Below are 13,453 nucleotides of genomic sequence, written 5' to 3'. Positions count from 1 at the left end.
TTGGAATGGAGATGAATCAACTTGGCCGATCTTGGGTGCAGTGCCAGTCTTGTCCTTTGGATATGACTGGGATTGCAATGATTGGCCGCACATTCTTTTGAACCATCAGACATGCTATAACAATGAAAAAGTACTTACCATATTTCACTATTCTGACTGCACCTTGTCTGCACGTTGCTATTTGGGCAAACTTCGACTACTCGCATTTTGTAGAACATTGGGGTATCATTTTTGTACAGTTATTGAGCAGCTGTTCCTCATGGGAGTTCACAATCAACTCTCTCACAGACTGCTCTGGATCTCCGCTACTTGCTCTCAAGCCATTCTTCGACTCGCTCAACGATGTCGGCCTTTTTGCCCGTCGCCGGGATCTTCTTCGCTGCGCAGAACTCCTTCAGTTGTGCGACGGTCAAATGCCCGAGCTGACCCTTTTGCCATAGCCTTCTAATCTCTTCCTCTCCGGTCTTGTCGCTCGTTTCTGCCTTCACCTTTTTGGTGCTGGCCGTCGAGGTGGCCGCCGAAGCTTTTGTAGGGCGCTTTGATCCTGTCGGGACCGCGTCGGGGTTTTCGGCATGATAATGTTTGTATGCCTTATCTAGTATGCTTCCCCACTCTATGGCTTCATTGCCTACTCTCTTATCGATCTGTTTGTACTTGGGGATCGTCTTGTCCTCTGGCTTTTCCGGAATATCTTCATCAAGGGCCAAGGCTTGGAGGATGCGATAATGCCATTGTAGGCTAGGGTTGGGATACTTGGAAGGATCATAGATGCCTTTGGGTAAATTCAGTTGCTCTGTATTCCATGTTAGCTGCTGTTGAGCCACGTAAAGCACTGGTTTTACACTTACGAATGATATGTCTCATAGCGTCAACGAGTTCGTCTGGCGCAAGCAGAGGGTGCTCGTGTGTCGTGGGTGGATTTTGGCGAACATCATCGGCGAATGGAAGCGGGACTAGGTGCAAGCCTTGCGGTGCGCCCGTCGGCGAGTTCCCGGCAGTGTTCGCCTTCTCGTCAAGGGCCTCGGCAGGAAGGGTAGGGATCATGGCAGCCATGACAGGAACAGCATTCCGTCTTGGTACAAACCAGGTGAGACCGAATAATTTGTCCTTGAGCAATTTCTGATACAAGGCGCTGTACACGCGTGTGCTGCCAACGTAGTCCTCTTCGGAAGGGTAGATGAATGTCGAGTTCTTGATGTTGGCCCAAAGTGGCAATCTTGACATGGGCTTGAATCCAATAATTCTGATGACTGGATCGCCAAAGTTGCGGAGCTGCTTGACCTCTTCGTCGGAAAAGGTGATTTGCTGGCCTCCAAAGGTATATGCCTTGCGTATCTCGGCCTTCTGGATCGGTTTGGAGTTCTCGAACGCGACCTGCTCCGTGTATCCCGTTACAATCTGTGGCCTCTCAGCACCTAGATAGATATAGCAGCTGCGGGCGGGTTTCTGGTGCTTGTACAGTAAATAGCCTTTGACAGAAATCTTTAAATTGGGGGAGAGCTCGAGCGGAACTGAAGAAAATAAGGCGCGTTTCGGTGTGACCTTGGACGCTATATTTGAAAGCAATGATTGTAGCAGAGAGATACCGTCGTTAGAGCCAGCCACGAGCTTTGAGTTACCACCATCGATCATGGCAGGTGGGTTGTATGTAACAGCTGCAGGGTCTGAGGGGGATGACTTGTATATTATGTCGTCGTAGAAAAGTGACGTATCGAAGGAGTGGTCGGGTGTCGAAATGGGGAACAATTCTATGGTCACGCCCAAGTCGTAGAGGTCCTTTGCTCTCACAGTCGCTTGCGACCGGGAACCCTTGTTTGATGAGGCAGGATCGTCATTGTCTGTCACGATGAACAGTCGGCGGGAGGTGAAGTTGGCGGCCTTTTGCTGGAAAATCTGGTTTGCGCAGAACAACACGTTGTGCATCAACACCGGTTCCTTGGATGGCTTGAAAATATCGGCGGATTCGGGGTCCTCGGCCTCGGTCAATGCCTTCAATGCCTTCACGTCGTCGGCTTCCGGCACATCCAAGTCGGTGAGCAGGTAGCAGTGAGGAAAAGACCAGCCGCCTCTGGAGTTCTCGTCTTCATCATAGAACTTGGATGCCTCAGTCCCGTACAGCAAGATACCCATTTTATCACGGGGTGTCGAGATGATGCGTTGCTGCATCAAATGATATGCACATTTCAAAGCGGCCAGTAGCGGGGAGCTCCTGTCGGCCTTTTTAGAGCTAGAAGATGCCGGAGGGACTTTGAGCATAGAGTGGTTCACTTCGATGGCAAAGAGAACTGCATCTTTGACAGTTTTGTAGCCAGTCTCATCAATCTCCTCGTCGTCGTCTTCATTGTCGTCATCTCGAGCGCCACCATCAGGTTCACCTTTCGACCGGAAAGGTAGTTCATCAGCCATTTTGTCTATCGCGCGACAGCATCAGGTTGAAGATATTGAACGTAGACACCAATCGCCACCGAAGGGGCAGCGTGGTAGAATCTGCTTCAAAGTACAACGGTTCAACAGGTAGCGTCTGGAGCAGTGGTGACAACAGTGATAGTACAAGAAGGCAGCCAATTCGCGTGGGGGACGCGACACGCGAGATCACGTGAGCGGCTCAAGTGCTATCAGCAGCGAAAAGTGATTGGCGGGCGGTGTCTTACTAATGTCTGTGATCTGGGGAGCCGGAGTCGGCCTCTGGAATCGCTGTCATTCAATCGCCGGGACTTGAATGGCCACTTTTTGCCAGCGTCATCGTTTTTGCTGACTTCGGAGTTTCCGTAACACGGCCAGAACTCGAGCATGTTTTCAGCGGCAAACCTGAACCTCAACCTCAGCGAGTCTGAGGCATTATAACGACCACCATTTGTTCTTACACCCCTTCCTCAGTTGTTCGCCTGCGCTGTCTTGATCACCTCGACGCCGCATCCCCGAGTCCCAACTTTCGCATTGGATGTTGATGGGCTGGTAGAAGATTCGGTTGAGACCCCATTATCTATCTCCCTTCCACAATGTCGATACGCACGTCGGCCTCGCACCTCAGTCATCACCTCCTGCCGTCTCGGCATCTTCCTAATCTCCGATGTACACCTCATGTCTTAAATCCGTATGGCGTTCAGAAGTCATGTATGGCGACAGCTGCGCCCAGCGCAAGCGAGAAGACTCCAGATTACGGACGGATTGAGAAGAAGGGGCCGACAGCAATGGTATTCCTAAACATGGGCGGGCCATCCACTACGGACGAAGTAGGCGATTTCCTCAGCCGACTATTCGCAGACGGCGACCTGATCCCGCTGGGTCGGCTGCAAGGGTATCTGGGCCCGTTGATATCGCGCCGAAGGACGCCCAAGATCCAACAACAATACGCCGAGATTGGCGGGGGCTCCCCTATCCGCAAATGGTCAGAATACCAATGCGCGGAGATGTGCAAGATCCTGGACAGGGTATCACCGGAGACGGCACCACACAAGCCGTACGTGGCATTTCGGTACGCGGACCCTCTGACCGAACACATGTACGAACAACTTCTGCGGGACGGCTTTGGCAACGGCAACGGCGGGCGTGCGGTCGCCTTCACGCAGTATCCGCAATACAGCTGCTCGACGACGGGAAGCTCGCTGAACGAGCTGTGGAAATGGCGGAACAGACTCGAAGGCAAACGCGCCACGGGGGAAGCCCAACCGCCCGGCGCCATCACATGGAGCGTGATCGACCGGTGGCCGACACACCCAGGTCTGGTCGAGGCGTTTGCGCAGAACATTGAAGCCAGACTGGCAGAGTACCCGGAGGAGCGGCGGAAGGACGTCGTCCTCCTGTTTTCCGCCCACAGTTTGCCCATGAGCGTCGTCAACCGCGGGGACCCATACCCGGCCGAGGTGGCCGCGACCGTCTATGCTGTCATGCAGAGGCTCAAGTTTTCCAACCCTTATCGTCTGTGCTGGCAGTCTCAGGTCGGCCCGTCCGCCTGGCTCGGCGCCCAGACCAGCGACACCGTACGGTCTTATGTCGAACGCGGCCACACCGATCTGGTCCTGGTCCCCATCGCCTTTACCAGCGACCACATCGAGACCCTCTACGAGTTGGACAAGGAGGTTTTGCACGAGGACGCAAAGGGCCATCCCGGCGTCAAGCGCGCAGAGTCTCTTAACGGGAGCCCTGTCTTCATTCAGGCTCTGGCCGACATTGCTCTCGCCCACTTGAATAGCGGTGAGAGCTGTTCGAGACAGATGGGCTTGAGGTGTCAGGGCTGTAAGAGCGACCGCTGCCTCGAGCAGAAAAGGTTCTTTGCTGGCCAGCAGGCAAATCTTCTGCCCACTGTACGATAGTTACCCATTAGAAGTGATTCCAACAGCCACAATGGCGGCCTGAGTGAAGGGACTGTATTGATCTGGCCTGCTATGGGGGCTGTATTGTCTCTTACTGCTTTGTACAAGTACTGGGCATGGCGTTACTGGCTGGCGTGTCATGACATGATTGTTCCTCTCCTCTTCCCTGCTTTCAGGCCCTTTTTGCCTTCAAGTTTGGCTTGTACTGTCCTTACAAATCACCATTCCTTCGAATGAATAGCTCCTCGCCGCATTGCAAGTCACTTGCTGCTGGTGTTTCCGGATAGAGGCGCCCGGCCACAAGCAGGCATGCAGAATGCGTTGTGATTGATTGTATTTCCATGCCAGGCCTCAGCCAGGTTGTGTTTCGGCCTAACCTCTCACTTCATCAGCCATGTACCTTACGCCGACTATGCCGCCAAAACTACCAATCTAGCTAGCCTAGCCTTAGCTTTACTTTGACTGAATTATACGATGGTTATGTCGGCACCTACTCGTACGTAGGTAGATGCTGCCACGACGATGACGAGAATCAGGCGGAAAGGGGAATGCAGAAAACAGAAGACAAGTCACAGCACCTGAAAAAGGGTCTTCTTTCTTTTCTCTTTCTCTCGCAAAAAATTCCAGCTCTCTCTCGCATGCAATTCATTTCTTGGAAAGATCCATCCCATTCCATCCAGCGTGTCCCATGAATCATCATCGTAAAAGCAAGATCTTTCCTCGCTTTTCTCTTGCGCGCTGCTGGCACAGTTCTCGGATAGCAGCACCGCTTTTTTCGTTCTTTTCGAGCAGCTTTGCCCTCCGCTCGTCTCAGTCCAGCTCGAGAGATTGTTATCGCAGAATGTGGGGATCGGATTGACGCTCGCTTTTCTAGCTCTTGTTGAGACCGCCCAGGTTCATGATCTTCGCACGCATCATCCTTGATCCTTCCTCAACCAAATGCATTTCTTTGTCACCCACTAAAAAGCGACATGCCCCGAATACCATCCTTTCACAGTGTTGGCTCTGGTTGGATAAACGCGGCCGGCTCCCTCCACTTCAGTCGCATATCACGTTCTGGTAGTTTTTTGGCCTTCAATAAGCTGCAGCGGCGCATAAGGGTCCATCGCATATCCAAGTGGATGGGCGGACTCCAGCGCACACAAAGGGACACGGTGGAACACCTCTCGACGGGTAGTTTCAAGTGTCACCAGTACATTCACCAACTCCACACCGAAGGCAAAAAGAAATAAACGACAAGGCCATGCTCTTTCAAAATCGCATGGCCCTGGCTGTCGCGTCAAGCTTATTGCCGACCTTTCTCTCGCCACTTGAGCAGCTCACTAAGGCTGGCCAAGCTGCATCCCATTCGCATAAAGTCGTTCCGCAATAATTCGTCAGCGCTGGCGCGGCTTCTAACATCGACACACAGACAAACGCTCAGAAATGCTTTGAGTTCTCGCGAGAGCTTATTGGGGTTCTTCAATCGAGGAGTGCCGTTGGTGGCAATCAGAAATAGCGCCTTCAACGGCTCCTCGTTCAGATAGGGTGGTTCGGATTCAATCATCTCGATAGCCATGATACCCAGGGACCAGATGTCGACTTTGGGTCCGTACTCTTTCTGCTTGACCACCTCGGGCGCCATCCAGTATGGTGTGCCCACCATGGTTGCACGCTTGCTCTTCGACTCGGTAAGCTTAGCACAGAAGCCAAAATCAGCTAGACAATAAATTAGCAATCACAATCACAGTTTAGTCTCCAGAATAACTCACTGATTTTGACATTTCCAACCCGATCGAGCAACACATTGTCGCTCTTAATGTCTCGGTGGATAATGTCTTGAGAATGCAAATGGGCCAGACCCTTGCAAGTCTCATAACAAATGGTGGCAATCTGGTCTTCTGTGATGACGGGGTTGTTGTCGATGATATCGGTGAGTGCGCCACCTTCCATGAACTCCATCACCACCCAAAGCTCATTGTTCTGCTCTTGCAGAAAAGAATCCAGGAAGTTGACAATATTCGGGTGCTTCGAATCTTTCATGACAATGATTTCGTTGACAATGAGCTCTTTGCGTGGTTGGTTACGGAGATCCATCTGTTTGATAGCAACCTGACCTTTGGGCCCATGGGTGCGGTAGATTTCCCGCGCAACAGGTGACGTGGCGCTCTCTTTGACTCGAGCAACATAAACCGAACCAGAGGCTCCCTGTCCGATTTTCTTCTGCTTGCTGTAAGAGTCCATCGGATTGTCTTTCGAGACAACCTGCTTCAGCTTGGCCATAACCTCGCTTTCGCTCATGCTTGACATACGAACCTCCTTTGCCCGTTCCTCAACCGGCTTCTTCGCAGTCAAAGCTATCTCCGCTTCCTTGCGTGGATCATTCGTGGGTTTGGCCTGAGCTTGCTTTGCAACGTTCAGAGGCTTTGGCTGTTGTACAGATCCCGGCACGCGGCTTGGGACTTGCCCATTGACACCATTGGCATGCTGCTTCAAAGCGGTGTCTTTGCGGGGTGCGTCCCTCTCTGGTTGATATCGGGCGTTCGGAGAAGGCTGTCGGTCCCGGTCTCTGTTCTCTGGGGAGCGTAGAGAGTTCTGAGCTGGCGAGGAAGATTGAGGGATGGACTTTTGGGAGTTGCTCGTCGGCGCGGATGGCGCGGGTCGTTGTGCAATCGGCTGTTGTCGGAGAGTGTTTGAGGGTGATTGCTGGGGGGCACTTGGAGCAGCTCTGGCAGGATTGTATCGCGGGTCTTGTCGAGTTGGAGTACGTTCGGAGGAACCGGCGCCATACCCTCCAAGCTCCTGTTTAGCCAACGGTGGTCGAGTCTTGGGCAGGGAGGCGTTGTATGCTTCTTGTTCTCGACGATTCCGCTCCGCTTCTTCCCGCTCTTGTTCTCGCTGTCTCTCCATGTCCCGAGCTCGTTTGGCCTCCGCCTCTGCCTGCAAGCGCTTTTGTTCTTGCATGGCGATCTCCTTGATCCGCGCAGCATCCGCCTCCATGTCATAGGCTCCTTTATCAGTCTGGGCGCGTTGCAACTGCGGCTTCAAAGGTGGCGTGCCCGATCGTCCCTGGCCATCGTTGTACTTGTTCATGAATTGATTCGCATTGTATCGCTGTGCATCTGTCGGCGGTGCCGGTCTCGGCGGGGCAACACTGTTACCGCCCACGGGATAGCCAAGCTGCTTGTTGGGTTGCGCCGCTGGCGGAGTGACCATGCCGTGGGAGTACATCTCCGGATGTTGTTCCCGCATCTTCTGGTCCGAAACAAACTGTAGTACTTCAATGACCGCCTGCGGGTTCTTCTTGTAATCATCTTTGGTAATGGCCGAGTTGTTCAACAACTTCGCCCACTCTTGAGGTAGCCCGGTGAAACCGCCAGTTTGTGGGTCGAAGCCAACATGGATGCGATGACTGAAATTCGTAGGATTACTGACACCACCCATGCCTGGGCATCTTTCATAGATCTTGTCGATCCAGTCGTAGATTTCATCGTCATTGTGGACTTCGCAGATGATGGTCTTGGTGGGTAAATCGCGGTTCATGATGATCTTGCCATTGGCTTCTTTGGGATTGGAGACTCGGGTGATTTCGAAAGCCATACGGACTTCCTCTGATCGGGTGACTCCGGTGATTGTGTTCAATGCAATCGTCTGCATGACCTTGCCATTCTCATTTTTGAGGAAGTCCAGTCTAAATTCGCGGAGAATTAGGTAGCGTTGGTTCCACTGTGCTAGAAACTTGTCTTCTTTGCAGCGCACATGGCCTTCTTTGATGATTGTGATTGAACCTGAGGTTTTCCCGGTGGTTGACAGTGACAGAGAACTCCCATTTGAGAAGAACGGCGCGTTGGGGGTACTGATCGCAGGCGAGGAGGGGGCGCCATAAGACATGGTGTCGAAGGTGGTCGTGGCCAGCGTGGTGTTGGAACGTTGCAAATCGATGTGTCGAGGCCTATCAGTAGGAGGACGAGGAGCGGGACCTGGATTCATGAATTGACCTGCGCTGTAGAAGCTGGTGGAGTGTTAGTTGTGATTCAGGCAAAACATAGATCGATTGGGTATGTGGCTGCATAGTGTGTGACTTTGGAGTCGAGTTGCACACAATACTCACCCATTCTCCTGGCTTGCCGCCATTGTCTGAATTTGTCAAAGCAAACTGTACAGGATATGCTTGAAATCCGCGGGATGGGACGACCGAGGAGCGGGATGGTGCTCAGCGATGAGAGACTGTCGGCCGTGCGAAGTCAAGCCAGGACAGCATGCGTGCGGCGGTGGAGGCGAAGAGTGGAGGAAGAGGAATGGAATCGAGAGGTTGTCCTGTAGTCAGGACGTCGCAAGAGTCTTTGCAGGTTGAGTCTAGGACCGTGCAGTCTGTCAGTCGCGAAGATGTCGATCTATGACTGCGGTGGTCCGTTGTTGGTGGTGAATGTGAGGTGACAGAGATAACCCAATCACTTCAACCTCAGGCTCGGACTCGTCTGTGCCCTTGGAGAGGGGAGCAGGTAACTGTACAAACTCGGGTTGCTTTAATGACAGGATAGAGTGAGGACCGACAAGGGCTATGTTGAGAGTGGTTGCGGAACGGTAGATGAGCCTAGTAGTCAGGCTGAGACGATGGAGGATAGCGGTGATAAACCTGGCAGGTCACGGTCAACTTCAAGTTGTGTGGTACTTTGGAGTTGATGGTAGTACTACTTCGGTACCATGGCTGGAAAGGAGATGGTGGTGGACAAGTAGTAGCAATTACGGCTCCTAGTGGTGGGAAGTGGTCGTGTAGTAGTACTAGCAGCACTAGCTGGGTACAGAGAGCTGCCAACAGGCGTTGCTGTTGGTGGGTTCCCGGCGGCTAGGGGTGCCGGTCTTGCTGGGGACTTTGAACGGACTTTGGGGGCTCTTTTAGGGGGGCCAGTTGATGGCCGACAGTCACTGTTCCACAGGTGGCCACGCCTACAGTACAGCATCACTGGTCCCCTGGGCATTGGAGCTTTCCTCCCGACAAGGGCTCTGTGTATGGTGTGCACTTCGACACCCAACATATCTAAGTTCGGATCTGGGACTCAAATCTGAGCCGTTCCATTATTGTCCTTCGATTGCTGGCTGCATCAGTCGGGCATCTGAAACGCTCGCAGATATATTGAGAATTCGCCGAAAAGACCAGGGAGAGACGCATCTACACCCTCCTGTGCCGTGTCTGTCGATAGCATCTTCCGGCAACACCCCCCTCTCGTGCAATCCCCAGGGCATATGAATCCAAGCCTCGATCCACGAATCAAATTATTGCGATCGCTAGTTAGATGGAATCTTTCTCTTCTAGAAGTCGAATCTGAAACAACACCACGTTGTGTTCACCCATGATGGTCAAGCGTTAGCTGTTTCGGAAGTACGATGTAGACGCTGACCGGCCCGTGGGCGTTGGGCCGCCACCATTTCGCCTTCTCAGGGGTTCAACATCGATTTTCCTGCCAGACTGTTTCCTGTCTGACAGGACTTAATGATTCGTTCATTTCCGCAGCACCAACTTGATCGTGATGTCCTGTGTCAGTCATATCCATATGGCATCCCCCTTTGACTGTCTTCTGATGGCGACGCGTGATTGCAGAAGGCAGATGAAGCAGCATGTCGAACCGAACGATGTACCTGCCAAGATACTTCCAGCCCTCTCACCAAATAAGTTTGTATCAAGCTCTTGTGTACATTATCATTTTTTGGTTAGAAGTTATTCTCTAGAAGAAATATGGGCTGCCAGTAGCTTGAGGTACATCTGCATACCAACCTTGGAAGTGAGGGCTGTGCGCGTGGCATTCACATGCATTTCAGCACCGCGAATGAAAGACAAGGCTGGGAACCGACGACATGACAAGGCTGAGCGGCTTGGCCAATGATGTCAACAGCTGAAGACTGTTGCTGGACCCTTTCACTCCGGCTTCAAGCGTCCCGGCAAAATAATTTCTAAGCATTTTCGCCCGGAAGATCAACAACTGAAGATCAGTTTCACAATCCCTTCAAACGCACGCACTGTCGCACCCTCACATAGAACCAACCTGCGGCGTTTCCCTTCCATCCCCCCGCCCTATTGTCTACGACAATTTCACAGACCAACACACATTAACCCCACCTATCATGTCTACATCCGAACCGCATGAGATTCCGGAGGGGCTGGAACAGGACGATCTCCTAGACGCCGAGGAAGCCGACGAAGAGATTGTCAAGGATGATGACCACCCTATGGAGGAGGACGATGAAGACTTTGAAGATGAGGAGATACAATTGCAAAACGATTCTGTCGCACACTTCGACGCTCATACAGATAGCATCTTCTGTATCGCGCAACACCCCGCAAACCCATCCATCGTAATCACCGGAGGCGGCGACGATGTTGCCTATATCTTTGACACTTCGATCGCACAAACGGCCACTTCCCAACCTCAAGGCGAACGGAAGAGCCTCGCGCCCCTTCAGAAACTCGACGGTCACACCGACTCGGTCAATGCCGTAACATTTACACTCCCACGGGGTGAGTATGTCGTGACGGCCGGTCTGGACGGGAAGCTGCGGGCATGGAAGAGTGAGGACGCTTCAGCACAAAAGTGGGCATTCATTGCGGAAGCTTCAGAAGTTCAAGAAATCAACTGGGTGGCCGCATCGCCGAATACCGAGCACGAGAATGTTGTTGCTCTAGGTGCCAATGATGGTTCTGTCTGGGTATACCAGATTAATGCGGCCGACTCGGGCAGCCCATTGACAATAGTCCAAGCCTACTACTTACACACCGAATCCTGCACAGCGGGTGCATGGACACCGGATGGTACTCTCCTGGCAACTGTGGCCGAAGATGGAAGTCTGTATGTCTGGGACGTCTTCTCAACTGGTCAGGCGGTTGTGACCTGCACAGCTGCTGACGCACGGTTCGAAGTCGAGGGTGGACTTTACAGTGTGGCATGCACCTCATCTATCGTCGCTGTTGGTGGCGCCGGCGGAAATATCAAAGTGGTTGGTCTGCCACAGCCAGCCGATCATGCAAAGAAAAATGCAAAGGGCGCCGGTGCGTCTCGTCAACAAGCCTCGTCTGCAGGCCAGTTGCTGGCCTCGTTACAAGCACAGACTGATGGTGTCGAGACTCTGTCATTCTCGTCTCCACCGCTCACCATCCTGGCTGCAGGCAGTGTCGACGGCTCCATCGCTTTGTTCGATACAGCGCATCGTTTTGCCCTACGCCGACATATTAAGGAGGCACATGAAGATTATGCGGTGGTCAAAGTCGACTTTGTGCGCAACCCGCAACGTGGAGGCTGGCTGCTGACCAGTGCGGGAATGGATGGGGTATTGAGGCGGTGGGATGTCCGCGGGGGAACCACTGCAGCAGGACAAGGCTTTCTACAGGAATGGAGAGGCCATAGAGGAGAAGGTGAAGGCGGTGGAATTCTGGGCTTTGTACAAGGAGGGGGCGGCTCCAGGATTGTCACAGCGGGTGATGATGGTGTAGCATTGGTCTTCCGAGCAGAGATCGCATAAACGCAGTCCTGCCACTCTTTTCGCACCTACAATGTTGTAACATTGTATGGAGACATTATAATGCTGTGCTCATTACTATGTGGCCATTCAATCAACAAACTTGTTGGACCAGGGGAAGCTGAGGAGTGGGAAAGCTACAGGCCCCGAGGGGTGGACTGAGAGCTTTCCCACTACGTTTCCCCCTCCTTTTTCAAACCAGATCGCTAATTGTATAACTTTGACAATAAGCGGAAGTGACATGATAGTCTGGTGATGCGCATGTTGAGATGGTGTGTGCTGTTTGAGCGATGGAAGATGAACGAATGTTGCGCCCGGGGATAAGATACGTTTAACACCGTGGAGAGCGTAGCCTTGTGCAACGCTGACCACAAGGCTGGCAATGGCTGACATTCATACGCAGGATGCCACCACAGGTCCCCGGGGAATTTGACCTTCCAACTAGTGGTTCTTCTCCGATCGCCCAGGGATGCTTGCATTTCACCCCCTGCATAGCCAGGACATTGTCCTTTCTAAAGATTGATTACTTTACAATGGCGGTGATTGTCCGAGCAGCCTTTACGGTCATCCCCCGGAGATAGCATCCAGAGTTTATTTCGCAGACGACCATGGTGGCGGGGATGTAGATTACATCGGCCGAGAAGGATCATTAAGACAGAGATAAGTATGGACAGGTTCAACACTTCTTTCCCTCTGCCAAAGTGCGCCTTCCTGGTAATTGCGAGACTGATACCAAGCTTCTCGCCTTCTGTAACGCAGAGCATCGACTGCTACTCTTACAAGCACGACCATACAGACTGACCCTGTTTAAGACCCCCCTGACTTGAACCTGCCAACATGTCTCCAGTACGCCGCTTCACAAACAAACTGACTGGTCAGCGAGTCGTCCTGGTTGGCGGCACAGGGGGTGTTGGCATCAGCGTTGCCCAAGCGCTGCTGGAGCACGGCGCCACCATCATCCTTTCTTCTTCACGGGAGGCAAAGGTCAAAGACACCTGTGCTGCATTAGAGAACGACTTTCCTGAAGCCAAGGACAGAGTGTCAGGGTACGCGTGCGACCTGGCCAGCTCGGACGTCGAATCCAACATTGAAGAATTGTTCCAGAAAGTCGGAAATGTCGATCATATCGTCTACATGGCGGGGGACCGCTTGCCCATGGTTCCGCTGGAGGACGTGACATTGGAAAAATGGCAGAAATGCAACCAAGTCCGGACCATCGCAGCAATTCTCGTCGCCAAAGTCGGGGTGAGGTATATGAAGAAAGACCGTCACTCGTCCATCGTCATAACGGGCGGTTCTATCTCCGAGAAACCAATTGCTGGCGGATGGTCTATGCTGGCACTGATGGGTGCCGGTCTCAATGGGTTGGGAAGACAGCTTGCGTTTGACTTGGCCCCCATTAGAGTCAATGTGGTTGCGCCAGGTGTCATCGAGACGGACTTGTGGCAGGGCATGGGCGAGGAAGGCAAAAAAGCCTTCTTTGCACAGCATGAGAGTACCATCCCTACCGGGAAAGTTGGGCAACCAGTCGATTTGGCCGAGGCATACCTTTATTGCCTCAAGGACGCCAATGCGACAGGGATAGTCATCCACTCGAACAGTGGGACTTTTCTGGTATGATTCACGGGAAGGAAGGATGGAGGGATGAGCTG

At 52.7% G+C, this 13,453-nt stretch overlaps 5 protein-coding genes across 5 annotated transcripts; 3 read left to right on the top strand and 2 right to left on the bottom strand.

The window, feature by feature from the left end:
* Window positions 1-10: 10 nt before the first annotated feature.
* HMPREF1120_05117 (ATP-dependent DNA helicase 2 subunit 1) lies at window positions 11-2,591 on the bottom strand. The gene is made up of 2 exons (XM_009159280.1): window positions 849-2,591; window positions 11-793 (listed from the first exon to the last, which is right to left on the bottom strand). The coding sequence occupies exons 1-2, from the start codon at window positions 2,404-2,406 to the stop codon at window positions 306-308; spliced, it is 2,046 nt and encodes a 681-aa protein (XP_009157528.1). The 5' UTR covers window positions 2,407-2,591; the 3' UTR covers window positions 11-305.
* Window positions 2,592-2,708: 117 nt separating this feature from the next.
* HMPREF1120_05116 (ferrochelatase) lies at window positions 2,709-4,938 on the top strand. Its single transcript, XM_009159279.1, has one exon. The coding sequence runs from the start codon at window positions 3,000-3,002 to the stop codon at window positions 4,311-4,313; it is 1,314 nt and encodes a 437-aa protein (XP_009157527.1). The 5' UTR covers window positions 2,709-2,999; the 3' UTR covers window positions 4,314-4,938.
* Window positions 4,511-9,101, bottom strand: HMPREF1120_05115 (protein-serine/threonine kinase). The gene is made up of 3 exons (XM_009159278.1): window positions 8,404-9,101; window positions 6,065-8,304; window positions 4,511-6,011 (listed from the first exon to the last, which is right to left on the bottom strand). The coding sequence occupies exons 1-3, from the start codon at window positions 8,424-8,426 to the stop codon at window positions 5,599-5,601; spliced, it is 2,676 nt and encodes an 891-aa protein (XP_009157526.1). The 5' UTR covers window positions 8,427-9,101; the 3' UTR covers window positions 4,511-5,598.
* A 1,311-nt stretch (window positions 9,102-10,412) lies between these two features.
* HMPREF1120_05114 (uncharacterized protein) lies at window positions 10,413-11,804 on the top strand (the record flags this gene model as incomplete). The annotated part of the gene is made up of 1 exon (XM_009159277.1): window positions 10,413-11,804. One exon carries the CDS (start codon window positions 10,413-10,415, stop codon window positions 11,802-11,804), a length of 1,392 nt encoding a protein of 463 aa, XP_009157525.1.
* Window positions 11,805-12,638: 834 nt separating this feature from the next.
* Window positions 12,639-13,421, top strand: HMPREF1120_05113 (3-oxoacyl-[acyl-carrier protein] reductase; the record flags this gene model as incomplete). Its single annotated transcript, XM_009159276.1, has 1 exon — window positions 12,639-13,421. The coding sequence occupies one exon, from the start codon at window positions 12,639-12,641 to the stop codon at window positions 13,419-13,421; it is 783 nt and encodes a 260-aa protein (XP_009157524.1).
* Between the last annotated feature and the right edge of the window lie 32 nt (window positions 13,422-13,453).

This window comes from Exophiala dermatitidis, assembly GCF_000230625.1.
Source record: "Exophiala dermatitidis NIH/UT8656 unplaced genomic scaffold supercont1.4, whole genome shotgun sequence".
Taxonomy (NCBI): domain Eukaryota; kingdom Fungi; phylum Ascomycota; class Eurotiomycetes; order Chaetothyriales; family Herpotrichiellaceae; genus Exophiala; species Exophiala dermatitidis.
Note: the sequence above shows the minus strand (reverse complement) of the source record. Positions and strands in the feature narration are given on the sequence as shown.